At 37.8% G+C, this 17,638-nt stretch overlaps 3 protein-coding genes across 3 annotated transcripts; 2 read left to right on the top strand and 1 right to left on the bottom strand.

Moving 5' to 3' along the window:
* Nucleotides 1–6,509: 6,509 nt before the first annotated feature.
* zp3c (zona pellucida glycoprotein 3c) lies at nt 6,510–9,797 on the top strand. The gene is made up of 8 exons (XM_053477538.1): nt 6,510–7,103; nt 7,190–7,302; nt 7,381–7,478; nt 8,136–8,310; nt 8,397–8,523; nt 9,130–9,218; nt 9,302–9,375; nt 9,520–9,797. Exons 1-8 carry the CDS (start codon nt 6,603–6,605, stop codon nt 9,678–9,680), a joined length of 1,338 nt encoding a protein of 445 aa, XP_053333513.1. The 5' UTR covers nt 6,510–6,602; the 3' UTR covers nt 9,681–9,797.
* Nucleotides 9,798–9,930: 133 nt separating this feature from the next.
* LOC128506916 (inositol 1,4,5-trisphosphate receptor-interacting protein) lies at nt 9,931–13,273 on the bottom strand. The gene is made up of 2 exons (XM_053477537.1): nt 13,184–13,273; nt 9,931–12,028 (listed from the first exon to the last, which is right to left on the bottom strand). The coding sequence occupies exon 2, from the start codon at nt 12,025–12,027 to the stop codon at nt 10,099–10,101; it is 1,929 nt and encodes a 642-aa protein (XP_053333512.1). The 5' UTR covers nt 12,028; nt 13,184–13,273; the 3' UTR covers nt 9,931–10,098.
* A 2,118-nt stretch (nt 13,274–15,391) lies between these two features.
* LOC128506918 (calcium homeostasis modulator protein 1) lies at nt 15,392–17,432 on the top strand. The gene is made up of 2 exons (XM_053477539.1): nt 15,392–15,946; nt 16,064–17,432. The coding sequence occupies exons 1-2, from the start codon at nt 15,392–15,394 to the stop codon at nt 16,673–16,675; spliced, it is 1,167 nt and encodes a 388-aa protein (XP_053333514.1). The 3' UTR covers nt 16,676–17,432.
* The last annotated feature ends 206 nt before the right edge of the window (nt 17,433–17,638 follow it).

Below are 17,638 nucleotides of genomic sequence, written 5' to 3'. Positions count from 1 at the left end.
ATGTATGTATTTCTAAGTTTGAAAAGTCTTTTAAGGCTGTGTAAGTTATAAATTTCTCTTTTTGATTTTTGTGTCTTTACAGGAAAATGATGACCATGTTATGTATTCCAACATGGTGTAATATGAGCCAGTAATGGACTAATCATTAACTACTATTTTCTGTGCCACTGGAGTGTTGTTACAACAAGTTAGAGCTTTCTACTAAAGCTAAATCATCGCTTACAGCACCAGTATACAGCCCTCCTGGCGGTGCTGGGGCCCGAACCCCCGACCTTCCGATCAATAACCCAGAGTCTTAACCGATTAAGCCACTGCTGCCCTGTAATTATAACCATTTACTTTACTACAATGTTGGCTTTCATCCTCAAGTGGAGCTTGAAAGGTGGAGTCTCCCTCATGCCAGTAGGTGGTAGGCAGGCACTCTCAACCTTTCCTTCATGTGAAGCCTGGTTTTCATAAAGCTTGCAAAAAATTAAATAATCTAGTGTCAATGTATTATGTATCTTGACTTTGCAAATCATTTATTGAACTGCGAAGCTGCTTTAACTGCAGTGATCGCAGCCGAAATCTTGTACAGTAGGCTTTAACATTGTCACTGTGGATAGAAATACCATGTTTGGTATTAGATTGGGGCTTCTATAAGGATTCCTTTTTATGTAAATGAAATATCATTGATAATTTGCTTACTTGAACACATAATTTTTTCTTTTTAATTTTAAAAAATGTAAAAATTTGGAACCTCTGGCTACTTGGTAAAATGGGTTACATGGCCAATGTTATTTGCGGTCAAGACCCCCTTTGGTCATCAAGGAAAGAGGCTCTACATCAGCGAAAGTTATGTCGCTTCTTCTCAGAGCCCTGAATCTACACTTAAATGTGTGAAAACTGTGTCTATGCTAGCCTCTTTTAAATGGTGGTTTACGTTGATGTGTGTTTGCCAGCCTTCAGTGTTATTGTGTGCAGATGCCTGGTGGACAGTAAGAACACTCCTCAAAGCAGGTTCTACTCCAATGATAACTTCACGCTAAGATAACTTCTACAGTATGTAAGACCCCCTCATGTTAAAGGACATGGATTTCCAGCATGATGGCGAGAAGGTGAATACAATAAGCAACAAGCTGACCATGTCTGTCCAATATCTTGGTAGGGAACTTTAAATTAAATGCTATTTGCTTCCCTTATAGTACACGCTACCTGCAGAATTGCAGAACAGCTTCAAATTTGCTACAAAGACTTTGTCAGTGATGACCAAATGTGCACTTGATTTGGTTTTCAAGTAATATTCATTCATTGTGAAATCAGAAATACCAAGTTCACCTAAAATAAGCAGACTTTGAGAACTTCTGGGATAGAACTGATGAAACAGAAGTTTAATGAACCTACAGTATGTGCCTTTGTTTCACAGTGAATAATAAACTCTGTAAGAAAATCAGATTTAAGATACTGGAACTGGGTTGGAAAGGGTGGACTTACCATTTAAATAACCAAGTACAATCTTCAGATGTGTGGAACTCTTCAGATTCATCATCCTGAGGTATTTCCTTTGCTGTGTTTGAACAAGTATGGTGGAAGACCATTTGTTGGCTTTGCAGTTATCATTGTATCCAATATATGTCAATATATATCCAATACTATATATATATAGTTGCTGTTCCATAATTATTAAACATCATTACAGATGCTTGGCCAATACAATCCTTGACAAATTATAGAAATGCCACTGTTGACTGTTCATGCATTTTTTTTTGTATTTGTTTCTGTTTGTTTTGCTTTATAGCAAATCAGAAGTGACTTTTTTTAATACCTGAATATTTTGCAGACCCACATTTGCATTGCAATTCTCCTGTCTGTGGCCATACTTGATTACAGCAACCTGGTTTAAAGTGTTTGTCACATAACTCATTGAGGGTGGATGAGGAAGTAGAAAGAAAACATATTCGCAGAAGGCAGGAATATAAATCAGTCCCATGAGTGGATAAGTAAGTGACTTCCCCCATTTTATGGCAATCAGCCTGAAAGTTTGCCAGCTCTGACATTGCATGCTGTAAAAGAGAGGAATGAGAAGGCGATGAGCTTGGTGGAGTTGTATGGGACACCGTATAGTTTCAGGATCTTCAAAAATAAATATGATACAACAAGGAAAGGTTGGGGAAAGTCGCCTCATTCAAGTGTTCCAACCAGCTGTTATGTGCTGCAGCTGCTCCTGCACAACCTCTTCAACTAGATTCTCTGACCGCTGGTTTTGGTTTTGACGCTGCAGTTTTGGAAACAAGCTAAATACATATATATATATATATATATATACACACACACACACACACACACACACACACACACACACACACACACACACACACACACACACAACAACAACACCACCACCACCACACTTTTGGCCAAGCTGGGCCAAGATCATGATCTCACTTGTTGGGTCTAGGAATGAATGCTCTAGACTTTTTTGACAACTACACAAATTGATTTTGAATGCACCTCAGGCCACCTTTTGTTTTGGCACAATCCTTGATTATCAGCTACACTGTGTAAGTATATGTCAGAAGTAGTAGTCATACATGAGATTTAGAGATCAAGGACTATTAATCTGCAGGAAATCCTTAAGTAAGCTCAATAAATTATCTCATCTTATCTTATCGTCTTTTCCGCTTTATCCTGTATTCAGGGTTGCGGGGAACTGAAGTCTATCCCAGAAGGCTTAGGGCACGAGGCGGGGTAAACCCTGGACAGGGTGCCAATCCATCGCAGGGCTGTGGGAGGAAACCGGAGTATCTGTACCTGGAGGAAACCCACCAAGCACAGGGAGAACATGTAAACTCCATGCGGAAATCGAACCCAGACCCTGGAGGTGCAAGGCGACAGTGCTAACCACTACACCACCGTCATGAAAATCAAATTTCCTTTGTAATTTTATTTAAATGAAAATTTAAAAATCCAATAGGCATATTTGCAAAATATTGGAATAGTTCCTATCAATCCAATTCCTATCAATCCAAAAAGGATTTACAGTATAGAAATTCTGAAAAAAGGTGTTGAGGTGCTTTTATGCATTTGGTACTTGTTTGGAGCTTCTTTAGCACAAATTCCCACATGAGTATGGCATGGCATAGAGTCAATCAGTATGTGGGACTGCTGAGGTGTTAATGAAGACCAGGCTGCTTTGATAGCAGCTTTCAGCTTGTCTGAATTGTTTGGTCATGTGTTTCTCATATTCTATTTGGCAATACTCCATCAATTCTACATACTGTAGGATTCTGGTCAGGCCACCGTAATATTAAGGTCAGAAAACCAGTTAGGGGCAGTTTTAGCACTGTGGCCATGTTTAAAGTAAAGCTGGAAAAGTAAACCAGCGTCTCCACAACGCTTTTCAGCAGACAAAAGTGAGGAAAGCTCTAAAGGCTCCTGGTATAGAAAAAAGAAACAAAAAGTGAACATAAAATTGTTAATATTACATATGCATAAATCTGACAAGTATTGTGAATGAATAATGCTCTTTTAAGTAATAAATCCTTTAGCGCAAGAACTATAGAAATCGTAAACAAAATTGAAGGACAGCTAAAGAACATAAAACATTTGGTAAATAATAGGAATCCGTAGGTGATTCCCTACTTGTGATTTGCATGGAAGACGAGCAGCGTGCAGTGATTTATATATATATATTTTTTTTCATGGTCTGTGGGTGTACGCATGCCAAAACAACTCATGAAGAAGCATAAACAGAAGTGTTTGGATATCTGCAAGCACAATTTGGAGACTCTAGAACATAAAAGGTAAAAGTTTCTTTAAAATAATAAGGGAATACGAATGACAGATGGACAAAGTGTACTGAAAAGCAAGGAGAATATGTAAAAAAGTATTTTTACTTTTTTTATATTATTTTTATATATTATAAATTTATATGTATTTATCTTTTCTAAAAAAAAAAAACTTTAAAATTTAAATTAATTCCACAGACAGTGGATAATTTCTGACTTACTTTCTATGCAGTGTCCTAAGCATCTCTTTTAAAGTTGTAATGGCTGTACCCCTGTTTCCTCTTAATGTATTAATATGAAAAAATTTTCAATTACTTCTTTAAAAATAACTTTCTATATTTCACAAAAGCACTTTTTTTATTAGTCACAAGTAGCTAGTTATTATTAAGTATAAATCGTTATTATTTTATCTTTTCCCACAAAGAGCATGAAGATTTTCATGCGGTTTAAGGAAGTTAAATGTATAAGCATCTGAAATACTGCAACCCAGTTAACACATTCAGTGTTAATACACAGAGAAAGAGCTTTTTCAGCCTCAACACAAGCATAACAGCTACAAAATTAGTAAATGATCTACATAAAGATCATCTTAAATAAATAACTAAATAAACACACAACAATTTACAGTATGTATGAATATACAGACTTAATGTTTTTAGAATCATTTACATGTGAATTGGTCAAAATCTGTTCAGTTTAAACTGTTTCCACACTTGTGCCATCCAATGGATTGGCATCCTATCCAATGTGTCTGTCCTCCCCCTTATTGCTCAGTGTTTTTTTTTTTATATATAAATTGATCACTGCCAATGTAATCAAGAGTTTAACGAGATGTTTTGGTGTGATGGTCCACCACTGTAAAATCAGCATTTATTTTAGTGGGTTAAACCTTTCTTGGCTGTATTTAATCTATTGATCTGTTCAACTTGTCAAAATAAACTAGCTTTCTAGTACAAAGTTCATATATTTTTGAGAATAAAGAGATAAAGAGTCAATTTACTACTACTACTACTACTATTACTACTACTACTACCACTAATAATTTGAATAATAACAATAATGCTTTTAAATACATTTTAGTAAATTTCTTTTCATTTGACTTAATGCTTTATTTTGCCAATTTTAAATGCAAAGAAAAAAGGGGGAAATGAGCCAGCCTTAGCGGTTTCAATAAATCAGTCTGAGAGCATGATAGGAAATGGTTGTCCTGTAAAGCTGTCCTGAATAATCCTAAAATTCTCTTCAACAAAACAGAGTTCAATGTCCAATAAAGTGAAAAAACAACTCTGAGACAAAATGTCGTCGCAATTTAAAGGCACTGAGACAACACTTTGCTGTGAGATTCGTTTCCGTAATTCAGGCAAGATTACGGTTTTTGGTATGCTTTACATTGTTTATTCGTGTTAAAGGCGTATAAGACTCACTTAAGAATAAATCAGACTTATGAATGTGCTGTCAGAACATAACTCGTTCGTAAGTCTGCTAGTTTACTACCTGTATATCAAATAAGAAATGAACGAATTATATACGGATGTGTGTTAATCTTTAAATAATCAATAACTTAAAAGGTAAATGGAAAATGCCAGATGTCCAAAAGACAAGGTCTTGTTCAAGTGGTAACCCAAGACTAGGCCTTTCTAACCAATCAGTTACAGTATATTATTCTGTTGGCAGATTTGCCACCCTCTAGTGTGTATACCAGTCACTGCACCTACAGTACACAGGTATTTATACAAGAAGTACTGTAGTACCTGGCACAATTTCATCTGACCTTAGTGACCCTAGATGTTGTTTTAAGGTCAAGCAATGTGTTTAAAAAACTGTGTGCTGTCACATATAGTTTCAAATGATATGTAAGTAATAAAACATGAAGGGTGTGTTAATATAAGAAAAAGATCCATTCAGAGGACTGATATGCACTCACAGAGCTTTGTATTTAAACATGTAAAGGCTATTTTCTTTTCTTTTCTTTTCTAAAAAAAAAAAAAAAAAAAAAAATTTTTAATTTTTTTTTGTGAAGCTGCTTTGGGACAATGACCATTGTTAAAAGCGCTATATAAATAAAATTGAAATTGATAGACAGGTAAATGAATCCATTCAACTGTTAAGTTCTTAAATATCTTTATTTCCTTTTATATTTTGAGCAATATTTTACATTCTAAACAAAAAAAGAGAGAAGCTGAGCCATGTCGTTCTTTTTAAAGATAATGTGATTCAGGTCTTGCCAAGAAGCACCAACACCATGAACACTGTAAATTCACCTGTAAAAGCTGCAAATGTACCTTTTAAAGAAAAAAAGTGATTTTACTGTACATCAAGCACCTTAAAAGTATATCCTAGGAGTAATCCTTGATCTTAGAAAATACATGAATATGTGAAGAGCTGGTCTTAAAGCGGAGTTGGGGAGTTTTGGGCACCTACTGCTAAAACAAAACCTACATTCAGCACCACACTTGAATAGAAAAAGTAAAAGAGGGCATTACTGTATTGGAAAATCAAGTGGTTTAACTGTAAAAGCACCTTGTCTCCTCGACCCCAGAGAGTGACAGCTTTAGGTTTTGGATGGAAGTGTTTGTTTCAGCCAATGTTTCCATGTTATTTTTCTTACACTGAGAAATCCATCCAAGTGACTAGACAGCACTCCAGTTCACCTACAGGGGTCGCCCTTTGCATTAAATAATTAGTCCTACTTAAGCCAATCATAATTTGGTTGAGGCAATTACTACCAGGTGCAGAGCACAGCCAATCACACCATAGCCAGGCTAGAGCTTCCTTAACTACCTGTTATAAATGAGTGAAGCTTGGTTTAAAATGCATTTTTGATTAGACAAAATCATGTTTCTGAAAGCTGTGCTACTCTTGCTGGGGCTAAATTCTATGGTGAGTGCTTATCCGTTTAAGGCTAATAGATATGCACCAGATGATACATGGACTGACCTGGAGGAACTGCTGCCAAATTACAGGGCAAAAGAGCCAACTGACCTTAATACTCCATGTCCACCTCTAAACTTGCCCCAATTTCAGCAAATAGATTTTTTGGATATCCATAAGCCGATATTTAAACCTGCACGAAACCGTAGACCTGTACCTGACTTGTTGAGGTCTATCCTACTGCCATCACCGATACCTACAACAGAAAGTCCGCCGACGTCTGAACCGAAAAACATAGAGCTTTTGTGCCACATAGACCGGATTTATGTGAGGGTTAGGAAAAGTCTCTTTACCCATGTGGATGCTGGGAAATATCTCAAAGTGGGGACATGTTCTGTGAATAAGGCCACACCTGAGCATTACTACTTCCTGTATCCCATTAACAGCTGCAACATACAACGTGATGTATGTATTTCTAGTTTTTAACTTCCAAAAAACTTAATAGTGTATGTGTTGTGCACATTGTATCATCAATTTCTTGGTCTTTACAGGAGAATGAAAACTACGTCATGTATTCCAACACGCTATCCTATGAACCTGTGACGGATGAACCAGTCATTCGTGAGCTACCATTTTCTGTGCAGTTGGAGTGTCGTTACAACAAGTTAGTGTTTTCCCCAACATGAACACTAAAATGTTCTACCCGCAGTATGGCTAAGATGAAAAGTTTTTTGCTCTATAGGCATTTCCGCTCCTACAGTGTTGGCTTTCATCCTCAAGTGGAAGCGGGAACGGTTTTCTTGAGCTTACAAGGTGGAGTCTCCCTCACACCTGTAGATGGTAAGTGCTCTTAGTGTTTCCTTTGTGTAAAGCCTGATTTCATAAGCCTATAATAAATACTAGTATTTGATGGGGTGTACTCTTAAGCTGTGGTTCTCAGCCTTGGTGGTAAGTTGTCCTATGTGCAATATATGTGACCTTTGGTAAAATAGGTGCAACTGTTTCTCGAGATTTGTGTAAAGCTCCTCATTTTGTTGGACATGCAACATGCTCCAATGATGATGAAGATCCTGGTCCTATTCTATTCAGGACCAGGGTTTGGGCAACACTGCTTTATGGTTCGTGCATACAATGGCATCATTTCTAAATGTGCTTTTCATACATTAAGTCTTATTAGAATAACATTGTGCTATTAAGAACAGTCCCTTTTATACCAATGATCCCATCCTGATCCTACCATGTCTATTTGTTTAGTTTTCCTTAAATTAAATGCCTTCTTAATATGAAGATATTATTAGTACAATAAAATACCTCTGAATATAATCGATTTTTCATATAAAGTTAAATGAATTGGTCAAATGGTGTTATGGTCCCATGCTTCAACATGTAGGTCTTGTCTTTTAATAGTCAAAATAATTATTTTAACTGAATGGGGTGTGGACTTCATTTTGAAATGCACAAGTTGATTTTATTTATATACATTTTTATTTTCTACAGAGAACTGGGAACCTCTCGGCACGTTGCATAGTTATACCTTTGGCCAGCCCATGTACTTCGAGGCCAAGGCTCCATTTAGTCATGATGGAAAAAGGCTCTATTTGAGCAAGTGCTACGTCACTGCTTCTTCTGATCCTGATAGTACACTAAAATACACTGTACTGGACAACAATGGGTAAGGAATTGATAATGCTGGTGTTTGCCTTTGATTTTACGAAAGTTGTTCTGAGTGTAATTTCTGGTTGTTTTCCTTGGGTGCAGGTGTATGGTGGATGGCAAGAACTCTCCTCAAAGCAAGTTCTACCCTAGCGATGAGAAGAGCACATTGAGGTTTTCTGTGGGAGCCCTTATGTTTAAAGACATGATCTCCCAGTCTGCAAACAAGACGGTAAATGTGTAGAAAGACTGTACTGAAAGTAATGCAAAAGTAGGCTTTTATTTTTATATTAACTGATATAACTGATAACTGGTTTCCTCCTCCTACTGTATATACAGTAGCAGTACTACTCAACATGGTGCAAACGCATTCAACCAACTCTCGAATCCTGTTTGTCGCAGTTGGTCTCCCCACTGTGCTATGACATCATCGAGAAGAGTAATGGGTACAGTTAAATGAAAGTTTAAAGAAGGGGAAAGATGAACCGTGCAGTAGGAGAACTGGATCAACTGCGACAATGGGGATTGAGATGGGTACGATGACTGTATAAATACAATCTAGTATTTATAACATTAGTAGGATTTACTCAACCAATATGCAATTTAAAGAAAAATAAATGCTCACTTTTGCATTACTTTCAAGACAGCCCAATGTATAGCATGTAAAAGGTTGACTTGTCATACCTGTCCAATATCTTGATTTATAATTTAAATAACTTTGTTGGCATTGAAGCAGACTTTTATTGGTCCTGAAAATTCTCTAGAACACAGAATTAAATACAGCTTAAAATGTGCCAGTCCTTTATTCTCCCATTTCTTTTTGCTTCATGACTTTCAGGAAATGTTCATTCATTGTGAAATGTCCCCGGGACCAGAAATGCCAATGTCAAGCACAAAATCATGTTCCTATGAAGCGGATGAACAGCGGTAAGATCAAAGTTGTTGTACTGCACTAAAGCAAATTCTGCTTTTACTGCACAGAAATATTACCCCTCATTCCTGTGCTTTAGGTGGACGGAGCTGTATGGGAACGACTCAGTCTGTGACTGCTGTGATGCATCCTGTCCTGTTCCAGAGCCCTCAGGTTGGACATCTTAAGCTATGAATTTGTACTTGCTTACTGCTTCAGGGGAAGGAAATGTAGTTTTAGTAAACTAACACATCACCTCTTGTCTGTTCGTGTTTATTTTTTATTATATTTTTTTTTATTATTATTTTTTTTTTGTAGTGAGTTTGAAGATCTCCAGCAACTCATGGAAGGTCAAGAGCCAGGTTGATCAACCTGCAACAAAATCCTTTGAAGTAAAGGAAGAAGCTCTTGATCATAGAGGGTTTGCGACATTTTGGGACACTTTTGATGATCTGGATTCATTAGCGCATGATGCTTAAAATTGTTTTGGGGATATGGGCATAATGAATAAATAATAAAGTGAAAGTGTTTTCACTGTAAATGTGGTCTCTTTTGCAGTATTGACTATATAATAAAAGTGAAATTGGTAAATTGAATGCATGACTGCATTTTTAATTTTTTTTTTCGATGTTAACAAATACTTGCACATGAACTGAGTTTTAGACAATCTTCATTAATCCTGTCGCAGGAATTGGACAATGCAAAACAGCAGCACCGAACCAGGTACAGTGGCAACTCACTACCTTCAGAGTGAAGGACCCAAATGATAATCTCTAAAGTGAAATTTGGCTGAAAACATGTACTTAAGCGTACTACCTTTAAAAAGGCTGGGATGATGAAGCGTAAAACACCATTTGAAAGCCTCCTTAACAAGATGCCTTATTTCTGGTGTAATTCTCAGCTTTTTGAGCCATATTCCTGGATCAGTACGGGAGTGTTCTTCACTAATTCCTGAAAATGGTGGACCGTTTTCAAGTAACAGTCTTCATCCAAAGTCATTGGCAGGAAAATATTGATTGGCTTTGCCGTTTCAAATTCTTTAGGAAACCCGATGTCCTTAGGAACGAGAGCATTCCCAACTACAGCGTGGTGGAGTTCTTTTGCTTGAAGCCTTCGCTCAAGAAACATCAGCATGTCCATCAGTCTGTCAGTCAGATGCTCATGGTTCCATTCTGTTGGCTTGCGCATCAACAGGTGTAACAAGGTGGTCTTGAGGTGGTGACTTGTAAGCCCACATTTCCCTGTTAGACCATTTTGCTGTTTGTGTAGGAAAGAGAGGAATTGGAGACACTTAATATGGCATGAATTGTTTGGAAGAATATTGTTGAAGTATTGAAGGAGGGCATTTTCATAATGTGTAAATGAAATGGGCCAATGAGTATCTGAATTGTTTTGATTACTGGAAAGGTAAGAGAGCATGTACACTTCTGAAGCCTTGACCTGGACCATGGGTGTAATGTTAAACAGGATGGTATGGCCTGATCTGAATCGAACTCTCAACGCCCCAGGAGCTGCTTGGCTGCGAAATCCAAGCTCAAATTCATACTTGTGGCTAATTTCTCTCCAGGCTTCCATAATCGTCGTCCTGAACCATCTCACTACTTGTTTCTTAGAAAGATATGGTGTATTTTCTTGGCATAGTGGACCTCCAATAGCGTTCATCATAACTTTGCTCTTCTCATTATGGGTATGAAGAAGACACAACACGTCCTCATTGCCAGGATTCCCATCCATGCATGGGCAACCGTTTGATGTATTTTCAGCCTGCACCATTTTGATTTTACCGAATCCCAACAATGATGCATCTTTCTCCTTCCAGAGTTCAACGTCAAATTCATGTGACCTTGGTGCACTTATCGGTACGTACAAGTCACACACCGTTGTCTTGCCTGTAGCCCAATTCTCATATAAGCTCCCTACTCCAATAAAGTCTCCAATCTGCATATCAGTTTCTTCGTTGCTGGTTTCCCTTGCAGATTCCAAGAGTTCATCCACAAAACCTTCCACAAACTCACATACTCTGTTACACGAGCTAGGAGAGGCTCGTACACACTGCTCATAATAGCAGTCCAATACTTTGTGATCAGGAATAAATGTTTTTGATAATATGCCAGTAGAACTAGATATAGTATTGTCTTTGGTGGGAATGATTGTTCCTGAACTTTGGGAACGTTTGCTGATGAATTTCCTAAGAAGACGTATCATTGATATCAGAGAAAGAAATTTAAATAAATAAAAGCTGTAAGTGTTTTCTGTTGATTGTTGGCTTGGGGCACTGAGTTTTTCCTCTGTAAAGTCTTCTGTGTTTTTCTTAACTGGAATTTGTGGCTCCTTTTCAGATGCCATTTGGTTGAACGTTCCTCCTGCCTGATCGCTATCATTTCCTCCATTTGAAACAGATTTTTCATTATCATCTTTTATTTTTTCTTCATTCAGCGTCTTTGTTTTCTGAACATTATGTTGAACTTCCTTCTCCTGTCCTGAAACGTCTTCATCTCGAACATTCTTATTTTTTTTCGAGGGGGCTCTCTGAGTAATAGAAACTTCATCGTGAATGTCCTTTGTCAACAGAACCTCTGAAGCGCCCTCCCCTTCCTCATCTGTCGATCTGCGTTGACTTTGTGACACTTCCTGATTTGAATGCGGCAGCCCTGTGGTCACCTGGTGTGCTTCCTGCTGTAGCTTTAGCGCCTCATTCTGCAGCAAATATTCCCGCTGTTGCATGTCCATGATGATGGTTTTCTCCTGCTCTTGAAAGACTGTGTGGTCCTTTATATACAGCATGCTGGCCACTACTATGCACACTCGCAGAAGCATTTCCTCCATCCTGTAACCAAACAGGGAGTTTATTTGGGTTAGGTCTATTCTGTCTTTACATAAAAGGAAATAAAATATTTTTAACTTCTACTTAAACAGGGTGGGCCATAAGTTTTATTTATTCATATAATATGCTTTATACTATATGCTCTATTTATGTTTCCATACATAGTCCTATATATAGCCTACATATGAACATAAAAGTAAAAAAAAACATAAAAGACATAAAACAAGATTAAATGTCTCAAGCATCTAAATATACAAACACACACACAATATATATATATATATATATATATATATATATATATATACTGTATATATTGTTTGTGTTTGTATAATTAGATGCTTGATGTATTTGATGTGTATATATATATATATATATATATATATATATATATATATTAAAATATATAGGCTATATAATGTAAAAAATATAAATAAAAAATATTTTTTATAATATTATATTATACATATTCCTCTGTATGGAAACATATAAATAGAGAATATGAATATTTAAAACTTATGATAATTAGATGTATTTGATTTTGATTGATGTCTTTTACTTTTCTGTCTTTTACATTTGGAGATATATAAATATCTATATACTGTGTGTGTGTGTGTGTGTGTGTGTATATATATATATATATATATATATATATATATATATATATATATATATATATAATCAACAGTGGGGTGAAAAATATTACAATGTGATTAAAATGGAAACCGTGTAGAGCACATTATATGAATAAATTGCTTCTTTAAAAAAAATATTTATTTCCTATATATGAAAATGTTTGCTCCCCCCCCCCCCGTATATTGAAACTATATGTATTCATATATGTCAAAATTATGAATTTTTCACGAATTATGATAAAAAAATTGCATTAAGTGGCGTAGCCTAATTATATAATTAAAATCTAAACATATTTGTGAAGTATACTGTTCTAGATTTCCTAACGGATTACCTTGTGAAAACCTTTACGTATCTCGTTTAACTAATAAGATCTTATAATGCACCATCTTTTAGCTTTGCTCAACTTCCTGCTTTGAATGAAATAGGTAGCTTCTTTTCTTTCCTATGATGCATTTTCCTTCCTCATTTCAGTCAAACAAATTAAAATATTTCAAACAGAAGTATACATTTTAATCCGCCTACCTGTATAATCTTTGAGGGTTTGGTCAAGTCAGGAATGGAACCTTTAAGCATCAATGTTTGAAGGTCGATTACGGTTTACTGCAGGGCTCTTTCTTCAGAGGATGTTGCCTGTCAGATTAAGACAGACTTTTTTACAGCATGCTTCCGCTCTGCCATGTGTGACTCTTTCCTGTTGCACTAATACGAGAAAGAGAGAGAGAGAAAAAAAGAGAGAGAGAGAGAGAGAGAGAGAGAGAAAATACGGTGAAAGTATTCACAGCACATCACTTTTTCCACTTTTTGTTATGTCACAGCCTTATTCTAAAAAGGATTCAATTAATTTTTTTCCTCAGAATTCTACACACAACACCCCATAATGACAACATGAAAAATGTTTACTTGAGATTTTTGCAAATTTATAAAAAATAAAAAATAAAAAATTGAGAAAGCACATGTACATAAGTATTCACAGCCTTTGCAAAATTGAGCTCAGGCGCATCCTGTTTCCCCTGATCATCCTGTTTCCCCTGATCATCCTTGAGATGTTTCTGCAGCTTCATTGGAGTTCACCTGTGGTAAATTCAGTTGATTGGACATGATTTGGAAAGGCACACACCTGTCTATATAAGGTCCCACAGTTAACAGTTCATGTCAGAGCACAAACCAAGCATGAAGTCAAAGGAATTGTCTGTAGACCGCCAGGACAGGATTGTCTCGAGGCACGAATCTGCGGAAGGTTACAGAAACATTTCTGCTGCTTTGAAAGTCTCAATGAGCACAGTGACTTCCATCATCCATAAGTGGAAGAAGTTCAAAACCACCAGGAATCTTCCTAGAGCTGTCCAGCCAGCTAAACTGAGCGATCGGGGGAGAAGGGCCTTAGTCAGGGAGGTGACCAAGAACCCGATGGTCACTCTGTCAGAGCTGCAGAGGTCCTCTGTGGAGAGAGGAGAACCTTCCAGAAGGACAACCATCTCTGCAGCAATCCACCAATCAGGCCTATATGGTAGAGTGGCCAGAGATTCTCATCAGACCTAAGAATTTTGTTTCTCATGGTCTAAGAGTCCTTCAAGTGCCTTTTGGCAAACTCCAGGCGAAAGCCATGTCCATGTCTTTTTACTAAGGAGTGGCTTCCGTCTGGACACTCTACCATATAGGCCTGATTGGATTTTTTTCATGTTGTCATTATGGGGTGTTGTGTGTAGAATTATGAGGAGAAAAATGATTAAAAAAGTGTGGAAAAAGTGATGCGCTGTGAATACTTTCCGGATGCGCTGTATGCTCAAGGTCACAATCTAGTTCTGTGAAGCAAAGGTCAAAATCAGCAACTACTTGAGATGCAAAATATATTGTTGCAACTAAAGTGGCGTGCTCGTGATTGCACAATTCATACACTATCACCACAATCACAATTATTTAAGCGAAACGGATTCTTTGAAGCATGAAAGAAAAAAAAAGGTGGCTTAAATAATTCATCCTTTCTTTGTCAAGGAATCCGTGTAATATCTTGTCTTGGTTTATTTTTGTCTTCCAGAGATCACAGCTTCTTACAGAATGTGACATGGCACTTTAAAATTTGAATAGGGTGAGGCATCGTCGAGGGTGAGGCTGGAACCACACAATCTGCCTTGTCTGGTTGTCAAGCTACAGTATGTAAATGAGAGGACTTTTCTAGGAATTAAAAAAAATCCGTAGCACAAAAAAAACAAACATAACATTTAGGTTTGTATTATGATTGGAACTTGTTCTTAGGCTTTAATTACTACTGAGAAGTGGTTAAATTAGCTGGTTTTAATGAAACTAGTTTGCGAGAGGTGTGAGCGATTACATCACAAGCCAACAGGTGTGGACAGAGAGAGAGAGAGACGGAGACGGTGTGTGTAGAGCAGTGTCCATTTTCCGGTCCTGAAGGCTGCGTCAACACACAGACGAATTTTACTCGGCATTTCTCACACTGATAAACAGATAAAATTATTGTAAGTACTGTACATTACATTCTGTTCGTGTTAATGTAGTATAAATATCTGTTTCTGTGTACATTTATATACTGTAGGTTTTCATTTGGAATCACTCTGTCAGTCTGTTTATTAGAGCTTTATCTAATGTAAGTCTTCCTTTTGGTTGGAACATGAATGATCATACTATTAAAGTATGAAAATTAAACGAATCTTTTTTGTTTCCTAGACAGATTTGTTTCCCAAGCAAATCTACGTACAGTGAGACGCCAAAATGGATAAGTTCCGTATGATGTTCCAGTTCCTTCAGTCCAACCAAGAGTCGTTTATGCACGGTGTTTGTGGCCTTATGGCCCTGGCTAGCGCTCAACTCTACTCCGCTTTCGAGTTCAACTGCCCCTGCATGCCCGAATACAACTACTCCTATGGAATCGGGGTATTGATCATTCCGGCTCTTTGGTTCTTTTTGCTCGGATTTGTCCTGAACAATAACGTGTCTATACTTTCCGAAGAGTGGAAACGACCGGTCGGTCACAGAGCCAAGGATCCTACGATTTTGCGCTACATGTTCATTTCTGTGTCGCAGCGCTCGTTGATTGCTCCTGTAGTTTGGATCGCGGTCACGTTAATGGACGGGAAGAGCTTTCTTTGTGCATTTAGTTTGGACTTGGATATTTCCGAGTTTGTTGTGGGGAATTACACAGGCCATGGCCTGTCGGAAGAGGAGATGATAACGTTGCTTGCCAAAGTCCCTTGCAAGAACATATTTAACGGAGACCATATTTTCTCTAGGGAAGGAGCCACTAGATATATACGATGTGTGTCACAGGTATGAGCTTTTACGATCTTTTTTTGTCGGCCTATACTGTATCATGGCCTTTCGTTAAAGCCTTCTTATCTATTAGATTGTATTAACTCTCTCTGCTTTTGTTGTCCGAATCCACAGGCATTTGGTTGGCTCTTCCTGCTCATCCTTACTTTAATTGCGTTTACCGTCCGTGCCATGCGTCCCTGCTTCAGCCAAGCTGTGTTCCTCAAAACCAAATACTGGTCGCATTACGCTGACATCGAACGCAAGGTGTTCGACGAGATGTGTGCGGAACACGCCAAGAGTTTCGCCAAAGTCTGCATCCGGCAATACTTTCAGGGTGTCGGCGACGAGCTGCACGGCCAACATGGGCAGCATGATGGGAAGGAGGACGATGACGAACAGCCTAAAGAGGAAGATAACCTGCTAGGCGTCCAACGCCTGGAAGACATGAATAAAGTTTTGCACGACTGGCATATATGTAAGCCTCCGTTAAGTCTGAGGAAGAACGCAGCCGGCGATGATGGTAACAAGAAAGCGAATGGAAGCCAATATGGTGAGAAAACTGGCTACGACAATGCTACATTCACCACGGATCAAAAAGGAGGAGAGAATGGATACGTCACGTGCCGGAATGGGAATAGTTATATAAACGGGAACACTCATATGGACCAGCATACCTGGAACGCATACAATCAGTCATCCAGCATTAAAAAGAAAGAGTGGGCGGTATATTACAGTAAGGTCTGAAGACCCTAATGGCGGAGATGCTGCTTAATGACACCAACGCTGATGGAGATCAGCTGCGCTAGAAGTACAGTAAAGGCTAATATAAGCCCGGGTAAAGGTTTTTTTTAGAAGAACAAGAACACACCTCTCTATGTTTCAGACCAAGCTGAGGATCCATTTTAATAAAACGTTCTCATTTTCCCTGCTTAGAGAGAACTGAGTAAAGACCTAGCACTTGGTTTGACTCATAATTATTTACTGTTCAACCAGAGAGCTGAATGTCTATTGTAAGGGAATGTGTATAGTATGGGGTGTTGTCCAGTAAATGCTTTTTAGAGCACTTTTATCTCGAACATTGTAAAGAGCAGCTAGCGATTCCTGAACCAGTGCCAACAAAGCATCACAATATCTTGGACACGGATAAAAGGAAGTTGTCTTGTTTGTACTGTATCGTGCAGACTGTGTGTCTGAATGCGGCGCGCTCACGCCCGTCTCTCTCGCTGACCCTCACCACCCCTTGCAAATCAGGACCCAGAGGCAATCATGCAGCTTTGCATACTGCTGAAGAAACAAAATCGTCTTTTGCTATGTCTGCTCTTGTTCCCTTTCGGTAGATGTCAGATTTTAGGTGAATTGGTTTTTACAGTTCGTAATGGACAGGAAGTATATTGGTATATTGCACAAACACTGATTACCTGAATGTACATGTATATGTGTGTGTGTGTTGGTGTATATGTTTAACTTATACGTTTGTCAGTAGATGAGCTGAACTGACCCAAGAAAAGGTGTGTTATTCCTGTGGTTCCACCAGAGGGCACAGTTGATTATATTCTATCCACAATATGAATTATTAGTGAAAAACCTACTAATACATATAGAGTTTAATCATGTGCTGACACCAGGTGATGTGATTTATTAGTATGACTGTAACTGTTTATCCATGCAGCATAAATGAAGAAATATGTTATATATATTTTATTTCTA

The sequence above is a fragment of the Clarias gariepinus genome, chromosome 18 (genome assembly GCF_024256425.1).
Source record: "Clarias gariepinus isolate MV-2021 ecotype Netherlands chromosome 18, CGAR_prim_01v2, whole genome shotgun sequence".
Lineage (NCBI taxonomy): Eukaryota > Metazoa > Chordata > Actinopteri > Siluriformes > Clariidae > Clarias > Clarias gariepinus.
This window is presented reverse-complemented; position numbering and strand designations above follow the sequence as displayed.